Genomic DNA, 13,668 nt, shown 5'->3' with positions numbered 1-13,668 from the left:
TGCCTGGAGTGGTACAAAGGCCGAGGAGGGTCAAGGAAACCAGCTCTGGGATCTGATAACCGGGCCTGAAGAAACCCAAGGTGGGAAGGAAATGAGGGGGGTGACTACTCAGAATTCAAGCTGGGGCTGAGGGTTTTCCTTTTGCCTGCAGAAGTAGCTGTGATGGCTAGAGAGGCCTAGCCACATCTGCAAAGATGCCAGGTCAAAGGAACCAAGCAATACAGCTCTAAAGGGCAGCAGACAAGTGCCAGAGGCTCTTGGCCGGACCCAGACGTTGTACACTTGGGAGGAAGGGCTAAGAGAGAGAAGGGAAGCGCCCAGGCCAAGCTTCTGGCAACTCTCTCTGGTGGTATGGACTCTACCTGCTTGTTCACACTGCCTGAGGTCTGCTTCCTCCTTCTTGCTCCAGGAAAACTGTCCATGAAGCGCTCTGCCTGGTTGGTGGTCATGACAATGGCCTCCCTCTAAGAAGAGCCACAGCCAGGAACTGTCACTCTCCTTATGGGAATGGAGCCATCCGACTACCAAAGCACGTGACGGGGCAGGTCACCCCATACACTCAGCACAGAGCTGAACCTTGGGGTCTCTGTTGTCCCTAAGCTGTTCTGGGTCACTGATGTGTAGCATCTACTGAGGCTGACCACTATACTCTTCAGAATGAAGAGCTGCTGCACATCAGTGACCCAGAACAGATTAGGGACAACAGAGACCCTGAAGGCTTAATTTTTCCTTATTAAAATACATAGGTAAGAAAAATAAAATACACAGGCAAATTTGCAGCAACATGGATGGGCCTAGAGACGCTCATATTGAGTGAAGTAAGTCAGATAGAGAAGAAACATCCTATGACATTCTTTATATATGGAATATGAGGAGAAGTGATTTACTCAAGACAAATGAACTTATTTACAAAACAGAAAGAGACTCAGTGGCTTAGAGAACAAACTTATGGTTGCTGGAGGAATAATGAGGGGGAAGGGACAGCTAGGGAGTTTGGGGCGGACATGCACACACCACTGTATTTAAAATGGATACCTAACAAGGACCTACTGTCTAGCACAGAGTACTCTGCTCAGTGTTTTGCGGCAGCCTGGATGGGAGGGGAGTTCAGGGGAGAATGGATACCTGTGTATGTATGGCTGAGTCCCTTCATTGTTCACTGGAAACATCATAACATTGTTAACTGGTTATATCCCAACACAAAATAAAATGTTTTTTTTTTAATAATAATAAAGTTTAAAAATACATAAGCAAGAAAGCTCCTATATAGAACCCTGTACTGAGAGTCAGAGGCATGAGAACTAACAGTGGTCTGATATTTACATTGCATTTTGAAATGTACAAAGCCCTCTCACATGCATTATTTCAAATAGCTCTCAGTAACCTTGTGAGGCAGAGTTTTATTATGATTCCATTTTTAGGAAGGAGAAAAAGGAACCTCAGAGAGGTCAGGTAAGGTTCTCAAGGAGACCCAGCTAGTAAGTGACTTTTTTAAACCAATGAGTTTTTCTGATTCCAAATACTAAACTGTATTCCCCCTCTGTGTCACACACTAGCCTCATTGGTTATATGCCTGAGCCAGTTTCACAGAACCATTTTTCAAAAGAAATAGAATTAACTGTTATCTTCCCTTTCCTATGCCAGGAATAGGATGTATACTGTTTAGTGAATGCAGAGACTCACAGATTCACATATGTCCTCATTCATCATCATCATAGCACTCTGAGATGACTTGGAAACTAAGGATACCTATCACTGGGGCAGGTGCTAAGGACAGAAGGCAAGGTTGCGTTTTCGTCGGGTTCTGGATCTCCAAAGCCTCTCTTTGGGATTTGAACAGTGGAGAGAAGCTTAGACTTCATCACTTTCAGCTCTAGTTGGTGGAGGTGGGAGATGGTGAGGCAGTACCATGCAACGCCCAAAAAATGGGTTTCTGACAGACTGTCACGGAACTTTCTAGTAGGTCACTGGTGACCTCATAGGACCACCTACCATTCGAGGTTATTTTTAAAGATGTCAGAAAAATCCCTCCACAGAACTCCTGGCGTGTCAAGCTCAAGAAATGTTAGTTATTACTGTGAATATTCTAATCTGCTTGCTCTTGCCGACGAGAAGTTCTCTGCGAGGAACTTCCCTGTAGGAGGAAACGCGAGAATGCTCTGCATAGCCTGTGGGTGGCGCTGCCGCCCCACACAAATGGAATTCCAGCTTCCCGAGAGCTGGCATCTGTTTCCACATCCTGAGTCCTGGGGAGGTTTCTAAGGAACTGGGACTGCATTTCCCAAAGAGCTCCTCCTTCCTTGCTCTGCCCCGGCTCGGCTCTGCCACCCTTTACCTTCGGTCTCAACTGGTCATGAAATTAAGGAAGAGGGGAGAAGGAAGAGGAGAAGGATTCTCAACCTGAAGGGCAAGACCAGGTCCCTTCTTCAGGCCCTGAGCTGGATAAGCCGCTCTTAAAACCAGAGGGTGAGCCGATCACCCACCAACCCTAACGTAGCACTAGTGGTAAAGAACCCGCTTGCCTGTGCAGGAGACATAAGAGACTCGGGTTCAACCCCTGGGTGGGGAAGATTCCCCTGGAGAAGGAAACTGCATCCCACTCCAGTATTCTTGCCTGGAAAATCCCATGGATTCCCCATAGGGATGCCAAGAGTTGGACATGACTGAAGTGACTTAGCACACACACACCCACATGAGTTGGTCACCCACACCCCACACTTGGGTCCCAGCAGGCAGGAGCAGCCTTTCACCACCCTTATCTATATAGAAAACCCCCAGGGTTCTCACCTTGCTGCCCAGGCTGGCTCTGAGATAGCAGGAACTGGGAAACAGACTGTAGGTGTCCGGGAACCAGCACGAGCTGCTGGAGTGGGTGGAGGGAGGCCATGTCCTATGCGGGGCGACACAGACATCATAGAATTTACAAGCTGAGAGTGTGGGCTCCATCCACCTGCTGCCTGTCTGTCCCAAGGGTATCCACTGGGAACTTGCCCTATGCCTCTGTGTGTCCCTGTATTTGGCACATAGCAGCTACCCCGTTAATGTTGCTATTGATACACCGCCTGCCCTCAGTCAAGCCATGCCTTGCAGCCTGTTGTTACTTAACCTTGCCTTGTTATTTAACTCTCGTGTGTGTCAGAACTGTCTCCCAGCTAGACTGATAATGCCCCGAGGACACAGACTGTGGGTATTACCCATCTCTCAGAGGTTTACCCTAGAAATGACACGCAATACACACATTTTTTTTTTAATCTCATGACATTTGATTATACTAAAAGCCATTTTCATCTTGGCCGTTTCCAGGGTCTAAACCATTCCTGGAGGAAGAAGCCCATTACTTGCTCTTAATAAAAATGCTTTGATGAAACAGAAAGTCCATTTCCCCTTGGGGTTCCTCCCATTAGCCCCCGCAAAGAGAAATACCAGTCCCAATATCCAGGGACCTGGGAGTCCTCTGTGATCTGGACCCGCGGGAGTCTGTGATCCCCACAGGACCGAGCTTAGGTCTGTGCACAAAGAAAAGGCTTGGTAAATCCTTGCTGAAAAGAAGTGAAATAATAAATGCACATTCTATCCTTAAATATTCCCAGGGAAGGGGCGGCTCATTCTTCCCTGGGGGAATCCATATCAAATCAGGGACTCACCCTGTGGACATCCAGCCTTCTCAGACATTTGTCATTACTATTTCAGGAGCCCCTTTATTCCTTCTAGCATGACAAACTCTTGAGGAAGAAGAATGGGCTTATTGGGGACAGAAGTGCTCTGTAACCATAGCTGTCATCGTGGGGCTCCACTGAATATGGCTGGCAGACCCCAGCCTTATAGCTGTGAGCTCTGTCATTTTGGCAAGACAGGCTGCTTTTTCTCCCAGAGGGGTGGAGACCTCCCTCTTTGCCTAAGTAGCCAGGCTTCATCTTTCTGAGGATTGTCTGGTGACCCTAGCCCCATCTCAGACATCCAAGTTTCCCTGCAGGGGATTCTTTGGCCTGATCTGGATGCACTGAGAGCCAGGTCCGGAGGTGAAGCATTTTGCAGGAGGCTTGCCTGAAACTCACTGGCCTGGTGAGACTATTAGGGCTCCCCGACTTGAGCTGGCATTTACCCCAGACATTTGATTTCCGGGCATCATGGCAGGTCCTTGACTCAGGTGGCATGGTCGATGAGAGAGAGTCTGCTGTAGGGAGTCGCTGAGGTCCTCAGTTTTAATCTGTAAGCGGAGGCAGGGAGGAGAAGTGTCAGTTCAGGACCCCTCAGGCAGACGGCAGGCGGAGGCAGGAGATAGATGTTCAACAAACCCCGAGATTCAAAGAACTCGCGCAGCGCCTATTGGGCTGCAACTTGATTTTCCTGCCTGTGTGAGTCCTTTAGGTCAGGGCAGCTGGTAAGGGACAGAGGTTGAGAGGTTCTCAGGGGTAAATGTCCTCGAGACGGGGGGGAGGTCCACCTGGATTGATTGCTTCTGAACACCATGGCCTGTGCTGGTATGCACAGCAATATACGTTCTTGCTCACTAAAACTCAAAAAATGAGGAATTTTTGTAGTGACTGCAAACATTTCTTTCAGACTGTTCCTTTTTCTTGGGGGTGGCATGTTAGAATCTCTTTTTGGAAATGACAGTGCTCCTCAGTGGTGTTTTTATTCCATTTTATTTAGTTAGTTACGGCTGGGCTGGGCCCCCACTGCTGTGCAGGTTTCTCTCTAGTTGTGGTGAACAGGGGCTGCTCTCCAGTTGCAATGCACGGGCCTCTCTTGTTGTGGAGCATGGGCTTTAGAGTGCACAGGCTTCAGCAGTTGCAGTTTGAGGGCTCAGTGCTTGTGGCGGGCTTAGTTGCTTCACAGCATGTGGGATCTTCCCAGATCAGGGATCAAACCCATGTCTCCTGCATTGGCAGGTGGATTCTTTACCACTGAGCCACCAGAGAAGGCCCCTAAATGGTATTTTTAAAACTCCCCACTTTATAAAGTTTTAAAAAAGGAAAAGGCAGTTCTTTACTAATCTAAAGTTTAAAAAAAGGAAAAGGCAGTTCTTTACTAATCTTCCTTATATTCTGTTTTTTATTTTCCTGGTCCACAAAATCCCAAACTCTGGGAACCAGCTTCCCTCCATTCCCCCATGTTTTCTACACTAACCTGCCCTCTGCGAGCTGAGTTGCTTTGGCAGTCAGCTTCCTTAGCCATGCGGCTTGGGTGACAGACCTTGCCTGTCTCTCTACAGGTGGGGACATGCTCCCTCACAGTCACTGCTGAAGTTGCAGCCTGAGGGGCCTGTGGTGGTTTCCACACTCTCTTCAGCCTCTACCACCCTTCAGTGGCAGCACCAACCGCCCACCTGTGGGTTTTCCAGGTGTCCAAGGGCAGGGCAGGAAGTTCTACCTGTGCCCACCCCTCCTCCCACCCTGAGAACAACTACCCTCTTGCAGCCTTTCAAAAAGTCCATTGTGGGGGTGGAGGGTGGGTAGGGAGTATGCAAGGGACTCTGAATTCATATAATACAGCAGGGAGCTTGGGATCCAGACAGAACCTTATAAAAGACATGGTTGGGTGGGGGGGCGGGTATGGCTCTGCTGGAAGCTCTTGTCCGTAGGAATCTTGGCTTAAACCGTTTTCTTGGTCTGTGCTGGGAATATCACTGTCATCCTGGAATCTTTCATGTCTGCATTAGTTTAACACAAGTCAAAGGTTCAGACTAACAGCTCTACTTGTGCTCAACCGCTGTGGGAAGTGGTGCTTTGGATCACTAAAGAAAGAACTCCGTATGGTTGGAGAGTTAGGAATATCTTGTTGAGTGACACAGACCAAGGGGGGAGCCTATGTCCTAAGTGTGGTACTTTGTACCTAGCGGGAACCCAGTGCGTGTTAAATGAATCAAAGACACAGAGTCTCTCTCCCCATCCTCCACCAGGATACAGTGAGGAAAACATCGAACAGGGAGCTAGAACCTGTTTCTAGTCCTAACTCTGACCCTTGTTTACAACATAACCTTGAGCAATCATTTCGTCTCTGTGAGACTTGGTTTCCCCATTCTACATGATTTTTCTTTCGCTCCTCCAGGTTGCTACAGTGCTCTTAGATAAAGCAGATCTAAGCAGCGCCAGGGAAGCCCTGCTTGTACCAAAAGTGATAGGAAGATGGTCCTTTTAGAGATGGTCTTTGTACATCTTTCCTCTCTTTCTTCACCTAAGGAGACTATTCTGGAAACTTGGAAGCAAAGAGGAGGAAGCCAGAGTGTCAGAAAACAGCCCAGTGGGGGCAGAGAGTTAGACATCCAGAAAACTTCAAAGGCACTGCCCCCCAGGAGTGATCTCCAGAACATCCTCCATCCCCACCCTCAATGCCCTTCAGCTCTCCCCACCCACCATACTTGGCATCCCCATCTAAGAAGCTCCGGTGACCTAGTTCTTCCCCCAGAAGTTAGAATTTTCACATCCTAGATTCTGGGGAAACATTCGTTAGCAGATTTTTGAAAGCTCAAAATAGATGATAAACTACTTATTTCAGATCACCACCAAGCTCAAGCTTTGCTCAGAGAGGAGATTTTACCTAAGCAAAGCCTCCCTTCCCCACATGCCTGCCTCTTTTGCAGGCCCCTCGCGCTCCCGGGCATCCCTTATCCCCAGTGGGGATAGGTGAGACAGGATGGAGGAAGGGAGATGGAGGGAGAACATGGAAAATCGGAGCTCACAGCACGCTGGTGGAACCGCTGCAGGCAGCTTGGCAGGGCTCCAGCTCGGAGGGAAGTGGCAGGGTTCCTTTATAGACTCATTATGCGCAATGGGGAGATAAGAAGGTGCAGCTATGACAGAGCTTGAAAACATGTGCTTTGCCTCCAACCTGAGTGCTATCTGTTAGAATCAGTGCCAGGTCTTCCTGCAACACTTAATTTCAGAAACCAGCGCCATCATAAAAGAAAATGCACCCTTTCATCTGCTTCCTGGATCAATTGCCCTCCACGTTCTTTCAGGGGCCCTGCCGACCTCCCACTTCTGAAAATGAGGTTCCTGATAGCAAAACATCCCCCTGGGTGTTAGCCTGGGGGTGTTCTGACAACTCCGTGTGTTACTCTTCTGAGTTTTTGCTTTATTGACACCTTATTCTTCCATTTTTCATCATTTACTACCCCTTGGATATGAGTTGCTGATGGTGAACCCCAAAGAAGGCAATCCTAAACAAACCAATTTGAAAGACAGCAAAGCAGAAGACTTTTTCTGTGACAAGTTCTAAAATCTCCGCTTTGGTCACTGAGTCTCAGAAAGAGTTGACCTGGACGAGGAGGAGGAGAGACACAGCAGCAACTCTGTCTGCCTCCCATGCCCCTCCCGCCCCCCTGCACACTTTTCTGATTACTCTCTGAGAGTTCAGAGGCTAAGAAACTAAGAAATCAAGTCCCTTCCAAATCCAAAAATCCCTCTCATGGCTGTCAAATGGAAAAGACTGGAGCCTTTCCAGGCAGCTGGGTGTTGGCTGTGGGTCGGGACGATGAGATAGAGAGACTTCTGTTGGGTCCCACTGACTTATAACGTGAGAACCAGAGGCAAATTGGACGAAAACCCAATTTTCCGCATACTTGTGAAAACCCCACCAAACCCACAGCCTCCCTGAAACCGTGCAGACCATCTGCAAGGTCCCTTTGGAGCGTCTTTTCACGCCAGTAGATTAATTCTCCAGGCCCTGTTGTGATGGACTGATCCCTGGGGACATGAGCCACCACAGAGGGCTCTGCCAGGTCAAGGCCCGGTCAAGGCCATCGATCACTCTGTCCATCTATTAGACACAGTCAGTTAGTTTAGGATCTTCTCCACCCATTGTGCTGTGCAAAGGTGTTACACTGAGTCTTGGGTAGTGACCAGAGAGGTAAAGAGGTATCATGGGTGATTATCTTTTCTAATCCCAGCAAACTCCCTGACATCACCTGCTATAGAAAGCAATAAATAATCTCGTTCTGGGAAGAGAGGGCCCTTTATGATGAACTGGAAACCCTTCAAACATTCCTTGCTTAGCTTCACCTCCCAGTCAGGAAATTTGAAGACAAGTGCTTATCTTACTCTCTCATGGAAACCAGGAGTGCTTCAGAGATGGGTGTAAAGTTATACAACAGGACACTGGCTAAACCCTGGCAAGGGAATGGTCCTCTGACCCTCCCCTGGCACTCTTTCTACAAAACAGTACTACGCACTTTCCAGGGATGAGAGAGAGAACAGATTATAGGTGATGGAAAAGGTGATGCTGTGGTCCACCCATACACTTGAACCTCCTTGTTAACCATCTGACAGGGCATGGGGGGCTGGAGTACTTAGCCTTAGCCCCCTCCCCGTGACATTTCACATGGCCCTCTCCTGGGGTGAAAACAGCCCGACACTAATGAATATATCACTGGTGATGAAAATGATCAAAGCTGTAGTGCCAGTTGCATAACTCGTTTGTGGAAAGTGTTTCATAAACATTTCACAAGAAGGAGAATTTCAAAGCGTGAACATCTCCCAACCTGCCTTCAATTACAGGCAAGATTTTTTTTTTTTTGGTTGTTATTTATCCCTCCCCCCGCCCCTTCTATACTTCTCCAGAGCAGTGAGGAAGAGTTTCTGTTTTGTAACTTATCTATAAAAGGGTTGACAAACATTTTGCTAATGAACGATCCTAAAAATACATTCCAAGTAGTGGAATGGGGCAGGCAGGTAACTCAGATGAACAAGGCTGAGAGTCCCCTAAGAGATGCTGGCTGTATTTTTGCCCAAAGGACTCTCCTTTCTCCAGGGCTCTTGATTGCTTCCCATGAGTCCGAGGCTCCCGCCCTTTTGGGTGCCCGTGGGAAGTGCCTGGGGAAGAAGAGATGGACTGGATGAGGTCTAGTCAGGTCTATGACAGACTAGCCTAGATGCACCTTCTTTAAAAAACAGTTTTGTGGGTGTTTTCTTTTCAGTTAGGTGTGCTGGGTCTTCATTGCAGTGTGAGGGTTTTCTCTGCTGTGGTGAGTGGGGGCTACTCTTTGTGGCAGTGCATGGATTTCCCATTGTGGTATCTTCTCTTGTAGAGTGGGCTTCCCAAGTACGTTAGTGGTCAAGAATCTGCCTCCAGTGCAGGAGATGCGGGTTCGATCCCTGGGTCATGAAGATCCCTGGGAGAAGGAAATAGCAATCCACTCCAGTATTCTTGCTTGGGAAATCCCATGGACAGATGAGCCTGGTGGGCTACAGGCCGTGGTGTCACAAAAGAGTTGGACACGACTTAGCCACTGAACAGTAGGAAATCTCGTTGTGGAGCACAGGCTCTAGGCATCCAGGCTTCAAGAGCGGTAGCACGTGGGCTCGGTAGTTGTGACCCCCTAGCTTCGTTGCTCCGCGGCATGTGGAGTCTTCCCGGATCAGGGACGGAACCCCTGTCCCCTGCATTGGCAGGTGGATTCTTATCCACAGTACCACCAGAGAAGTTCCTACATGCACCTTTGCCTGTACACTTTGGAATCTTCTCTTGGACAGCACTGAACTTCTAGACCAAGAGTGATGAAGTGAGGAGACATGGAGTTCTTTAATAAACATACAATTTCTTAGGAGGGTGGGGCCACTTGGAGTTGTTCCTTCCTGAAAAGAAGCTTCCCATAGAGGCCTCCTTGTTCTTCCTGCTTGTGCCTCCTCTGGAAATGCAACATGCTTATCAGTCCTGTTATTTAATGCTTTGGCTTCAGTTCTTAGCACACAGCACTGCTAGTACTGACACATGTCTGAAAAAACCCCATCATTTTAAGCCCATAAAAGTCTTCTTCTCCCTCTGGCATTCAGGTCCATGCATTCAAGCTTAAAAACTCTAGGAAGGGGCTGTGCTCTCTGGGAGGTCACATCCTCATGGATTATTTTCGGTGCCCAGGACTTAAACCACTTTAACCACTGTGCTGCTTTCTAGCCCTCTGGAGACACCAGCAGCATCTGTTTCCAGTGAAGAGCTGGATTAATGCTAGCTCTCTTTTCAGACCCTGATTTTTTTTGTTTGTTTGTTTGTTTTGGCCTCTCCACTGGACTTGCAGGATCTTAGTTCCCTAACCAGGAACTAAACCTGGGCGGCAGCAGTGAAAGTGCTGAGTCCTAATCACTGGACAGCCAGGGAATTCCTAATCCTGATCTCTTTTGTTTTTTTTTTTTTTTTTTTTTTAGGTTATATATAGTATTTATTTAAGCAAATCACTTCCGGACTTTGAATGAGTCAAATTCTGATAGCCAACTTCAACAGATATACTTACAGACATAAACACGGGTATACAGACAGACGTATATAGATAGATGGTTGTATAGACAAAGCAATCTATCCCAAATGTACTGAAATGGATTTTTCCCACTCACAGTTATTCCCATCTCTCTTCTCCCCTTCCCTATCCTTAGTTTTCTGATCAGCAGAGGTGGTTTTAGTGTACTTTCACAGGTAGGTGTAACAGAGAACACTTAGGATAGGACCTTAACAACTCACACAGAGAAATCCTGTGAAGAACAGAATCAGAGTCTTCTAGTTATTCTGGCCACCTGCCTGGTTGATAAGAGGTGTGGAGTGCCTCTCTGATTCTTTGACTGGGAAGGAGTGCCACAGAGAACTGTTGATTCACCCCCATAGATGGCTGTTCTGCCTCCCAAATATGTGAAATGGCCAGAAGAAGGGGTGGGGTGGGCTGGGGCTAGAAAGGCTGAGCATGGAATCAAACTCTGAAAATCTTTTGCTAGTGGCTATTCTTGGGAACTCTCTGATGTGTGAATGCTGGTGGTCGTCACACTGGGTTCTTCTGCATACACTGGGCTGCCCATCATGGAAGGACCTTGTGATTCATTTCAGAGCAGGTGGTAGGGAAAAAAAGAACACATCCAGGAAACAAGCACAAGGCTCAGAATTAACCAGGAGACCTGACTTTGGGCTCCATGTCTGCCTCTAAAGACCTACATGATCTTATATTTAGTTATTTCACTCATCTCTCTAGGCCTAGATTATGCATCCATGAAAGGAAGAAAATACACCAGATGGAATCTACTTAAGAAATCTGTCATGCACAAAAGAGAGAGTTGGAGTTGACTTGTGAGCACACAGGTATCTTTATTGAGTCACTAGACCCATTTCGGAGAAGGCAATGGCACCCCACTCCAGTACTCTTGCCTGGAAAATCCCATGGACGGAGGAGCCTGGTAGGCTGCAGTCCATGGGGTCACGAAGAGTCGGGCACGACTGAGCGACTTCACTTTCACTTTTCACTTTCTTGCATTGGAGAAGGAAATGGCAACCCACTCCAGTGTTCTTGCCTGGAGAATCCCAGGGACGGAGGAGCCTGGTGGGCTGCCGTATATGGGGTCGCACGGCGTCGGACACGACTGAAGCGACTTAGCAGCAGCAGCAGCAGGCCCATTTTACTAGACTGAGGTTTAGAAAAGTTAAGAAACTTGCTAAAAGTTACTGCTGGTAAATCTGGGATTTCAATCCACATCTGTCTAATTGCATAGTTCTACATGAACCTGACTACCATGTGTGATAAAACCATAGACGCTTCAAGGCAGCTTTGTGCAGACTGCTGTCAAGTGCATGGCAGACATGCAACAAGTGTTGATTCCTTCCCTTTCCCATCAGAACTCAAAGGAAGTGTAGATACAACCTGGTTCAAATGGTGCATTTTACAGCGCTGACTCGGATTTCTCCAGAGGAGAAATCACCTATCAGGGCAACCCAGCTAGAGATGCAGTCAAGCCAAGTCTGGAGACCAAGTCAGGGCCCCTGAGAACAGGTCTCCAAATGTTCCAGCCGGTGTTCAGTCCACTCCCCTACACAGTGGCATAACTCTCTCTCTTGTTTCTATCACTCTGGGGTTGTTGCCCATTCTGGCTCTTGAAGTAACTCGGTAGTAACCCTAATCCCATTGCTCTAATAAGATTTAATCTCAATCCTGCTTCAGAGTTCTCCATTACTTCACAGGGTAAGGTTTAGATGCAGATAAAGCACACATCTGCCTGATGCGTAACCTGATACACTTGGTTTGGGAACCAGCATTTTTGTATTCCCTTGACTTTCACACGGACAAATTAACTCCAGGATTTGCTCTTTTCCTCCCTCATCACGAGGAAGAGAGGTGGGACAGGGAAAGAGAAGGCTCAGACACACCACGATATTCTCACACTACTGTATGTTGTTCTCTGGGGTCCAAAGGAGACTACCCGTGCACACACACAGCACCAACTTGCAGTCATGAAGTGCTACATAGATTAGTTCCAAGAGCATCAGCTCAAGAAAGGGAAAAAGTAATATTTTAAAAATACTTTAGGGCTTCCCTGGTGGCTCAGCGGCAAAGAGCCACATGCCAGTGCATGAGACGCGGGTTTGATCCCTGGACCAGGAAGATCCCACAAGTCACGGAGCAACTAAGTCTGTGTGCCACGACTACTGAGCCTGTGTTCCGGAGCCTGTGAACCACAACTACGGGCCACAACCAATGAGGCACACGTGCCTAGAGCAAGTGCTCCACAACACGAGAAGCCACCGCAATAAACAACCGACTCACTGCGACTAGAGACTAGCTCCTGCTCACCACAACTAGAGAAAAGTCCCCGCAGCAACGGAGACCCAGCACAGCCCAAAAGGAATAAATAAAATTATAATAAAAATAAAAGTACTTTCAAATGGATCAGCATTTGTTCTTCATGATAACTCAATGAGGAAAATAATCTTATCAAGCCATTTTTACAGATGTAGGAACCAAGACTAGAGAAATTAATAGACCCATCACACAGCCAGGAAGAGCAGACCCTGACTTTCTGTTTGCATCTTTGGCTCCCAGACCCTCCCTTTGTTTGCCCGTACCACTCTGTAAGGCATCCCATTCTGTTTCCGCCTAGAATTTCCTACCTAAAAATGAACTTGTTGACCTCTGCCTCTTCAGTGAGCCATGCTGTTTTCACATGTGGTACACAGTTGGTGTACAGGTTTCCACAAGTGGAGCCTGGGATTTTTGCATGGATGTGGGGCTGCCACAGTGATCAAAAGTAAACTTTCAACAAGTCTGAATGGGAGTCTCTTTGACACCCCCTGGGGAACTGCCTGTGACCTGGAAGCCTGTCTCTGAAAGGCTGAGCTTTGGCTATAAGTGCAAGTAAAAGGCTTTCCCTGGTAACGTTCATGTTTGAGAATAGTCTTCTAAGTAAGGCTGAGGTCCTTGTCTCTTGTATTCTTCTGGTGCCCTGGATAAAGGGATGTGTCTCTGTGGCCCTCTGATCCCGCATCTTTTCCAGTAGCAGTGGAGCACATGGTCTTCCAAGCGGCTTTAGATATAGCTTTTTCTGCCCCATAAAGTTCCCCTTTCCAGTTTAATTCAATAAACATTTAGTATGCACCTATTGTATTCCAAGAGTAACTGTGACACAAAGGTGAACAGGGACCTCCCAGATCAATTAGGAGATGGCAAGTAAAACTGCAGTCACCTACACAGCCTGGTTAGGAGGGGAATTTGGCAGGGAAGGGATACATGTATGTGAATGGCTGAGACCATTGCAGTCTACCTGAAGCTATCACAGCATTGTTGATCACTGCCACTCCAATGTAAAATACAAAGCTTAAAAAAATAGATAAGTAATGAAACAAACAAAAACATCACCTACAGTGCAGTACTGAAGGCAATGGGGATGCGGTGCTGCGGTGGTCGCACGGGAAGGTTGTGAG

The 13,668-nt window shown here is 47.6% G+C and overlaps 1 protein-coding gene across 1 annotated transcript in view; it reads right to left on the bottom strand.

The window, feature by feature from the left end:
* The window catches only part of POU2F3 (POU class 2 homeobox 3), an 88,529-nt gene that overhangs the window by 19,745 nt on the left and 55,116 nt on the right, over positions 1–13,668 (bottom strand). Inside the window, exons 4-5 of the mRNA XM_069554615.1 lie at positions 4,103–4,207; positions 2,788–2,890 (exon numbers count right to left, since the gene is read on the bottom strand). Coding sequence (XP_069410716.1) covers positions 2,788–2,890; positions 4,103–4,207 — 208 coding nt within the window. The remainder of the gene's footprint in view (positions 1–2,787; positions 2,891–4,102; positions 4,208–13,668) is intronic.

Source organism: Ovis canadensis, chromosome 15 (genome assembly GCF_042477335.2).
Source record: "Ovis canadensis isolate MfBH-ARS-UI-01 breed Bighorn chromosome 15, ARS-UI_OviCan_v2, whole genome shotgun sequence".
Classification (NCBI taxonomy): Eukaryota; Metazoa; Chordata; class Mammalia; order Artiodactyla; family Bovidae; genus Ovis; species Ovis canadensis.
This window is presented reverse-complemented; position numbering and strand designations above follow the sequence as displayed.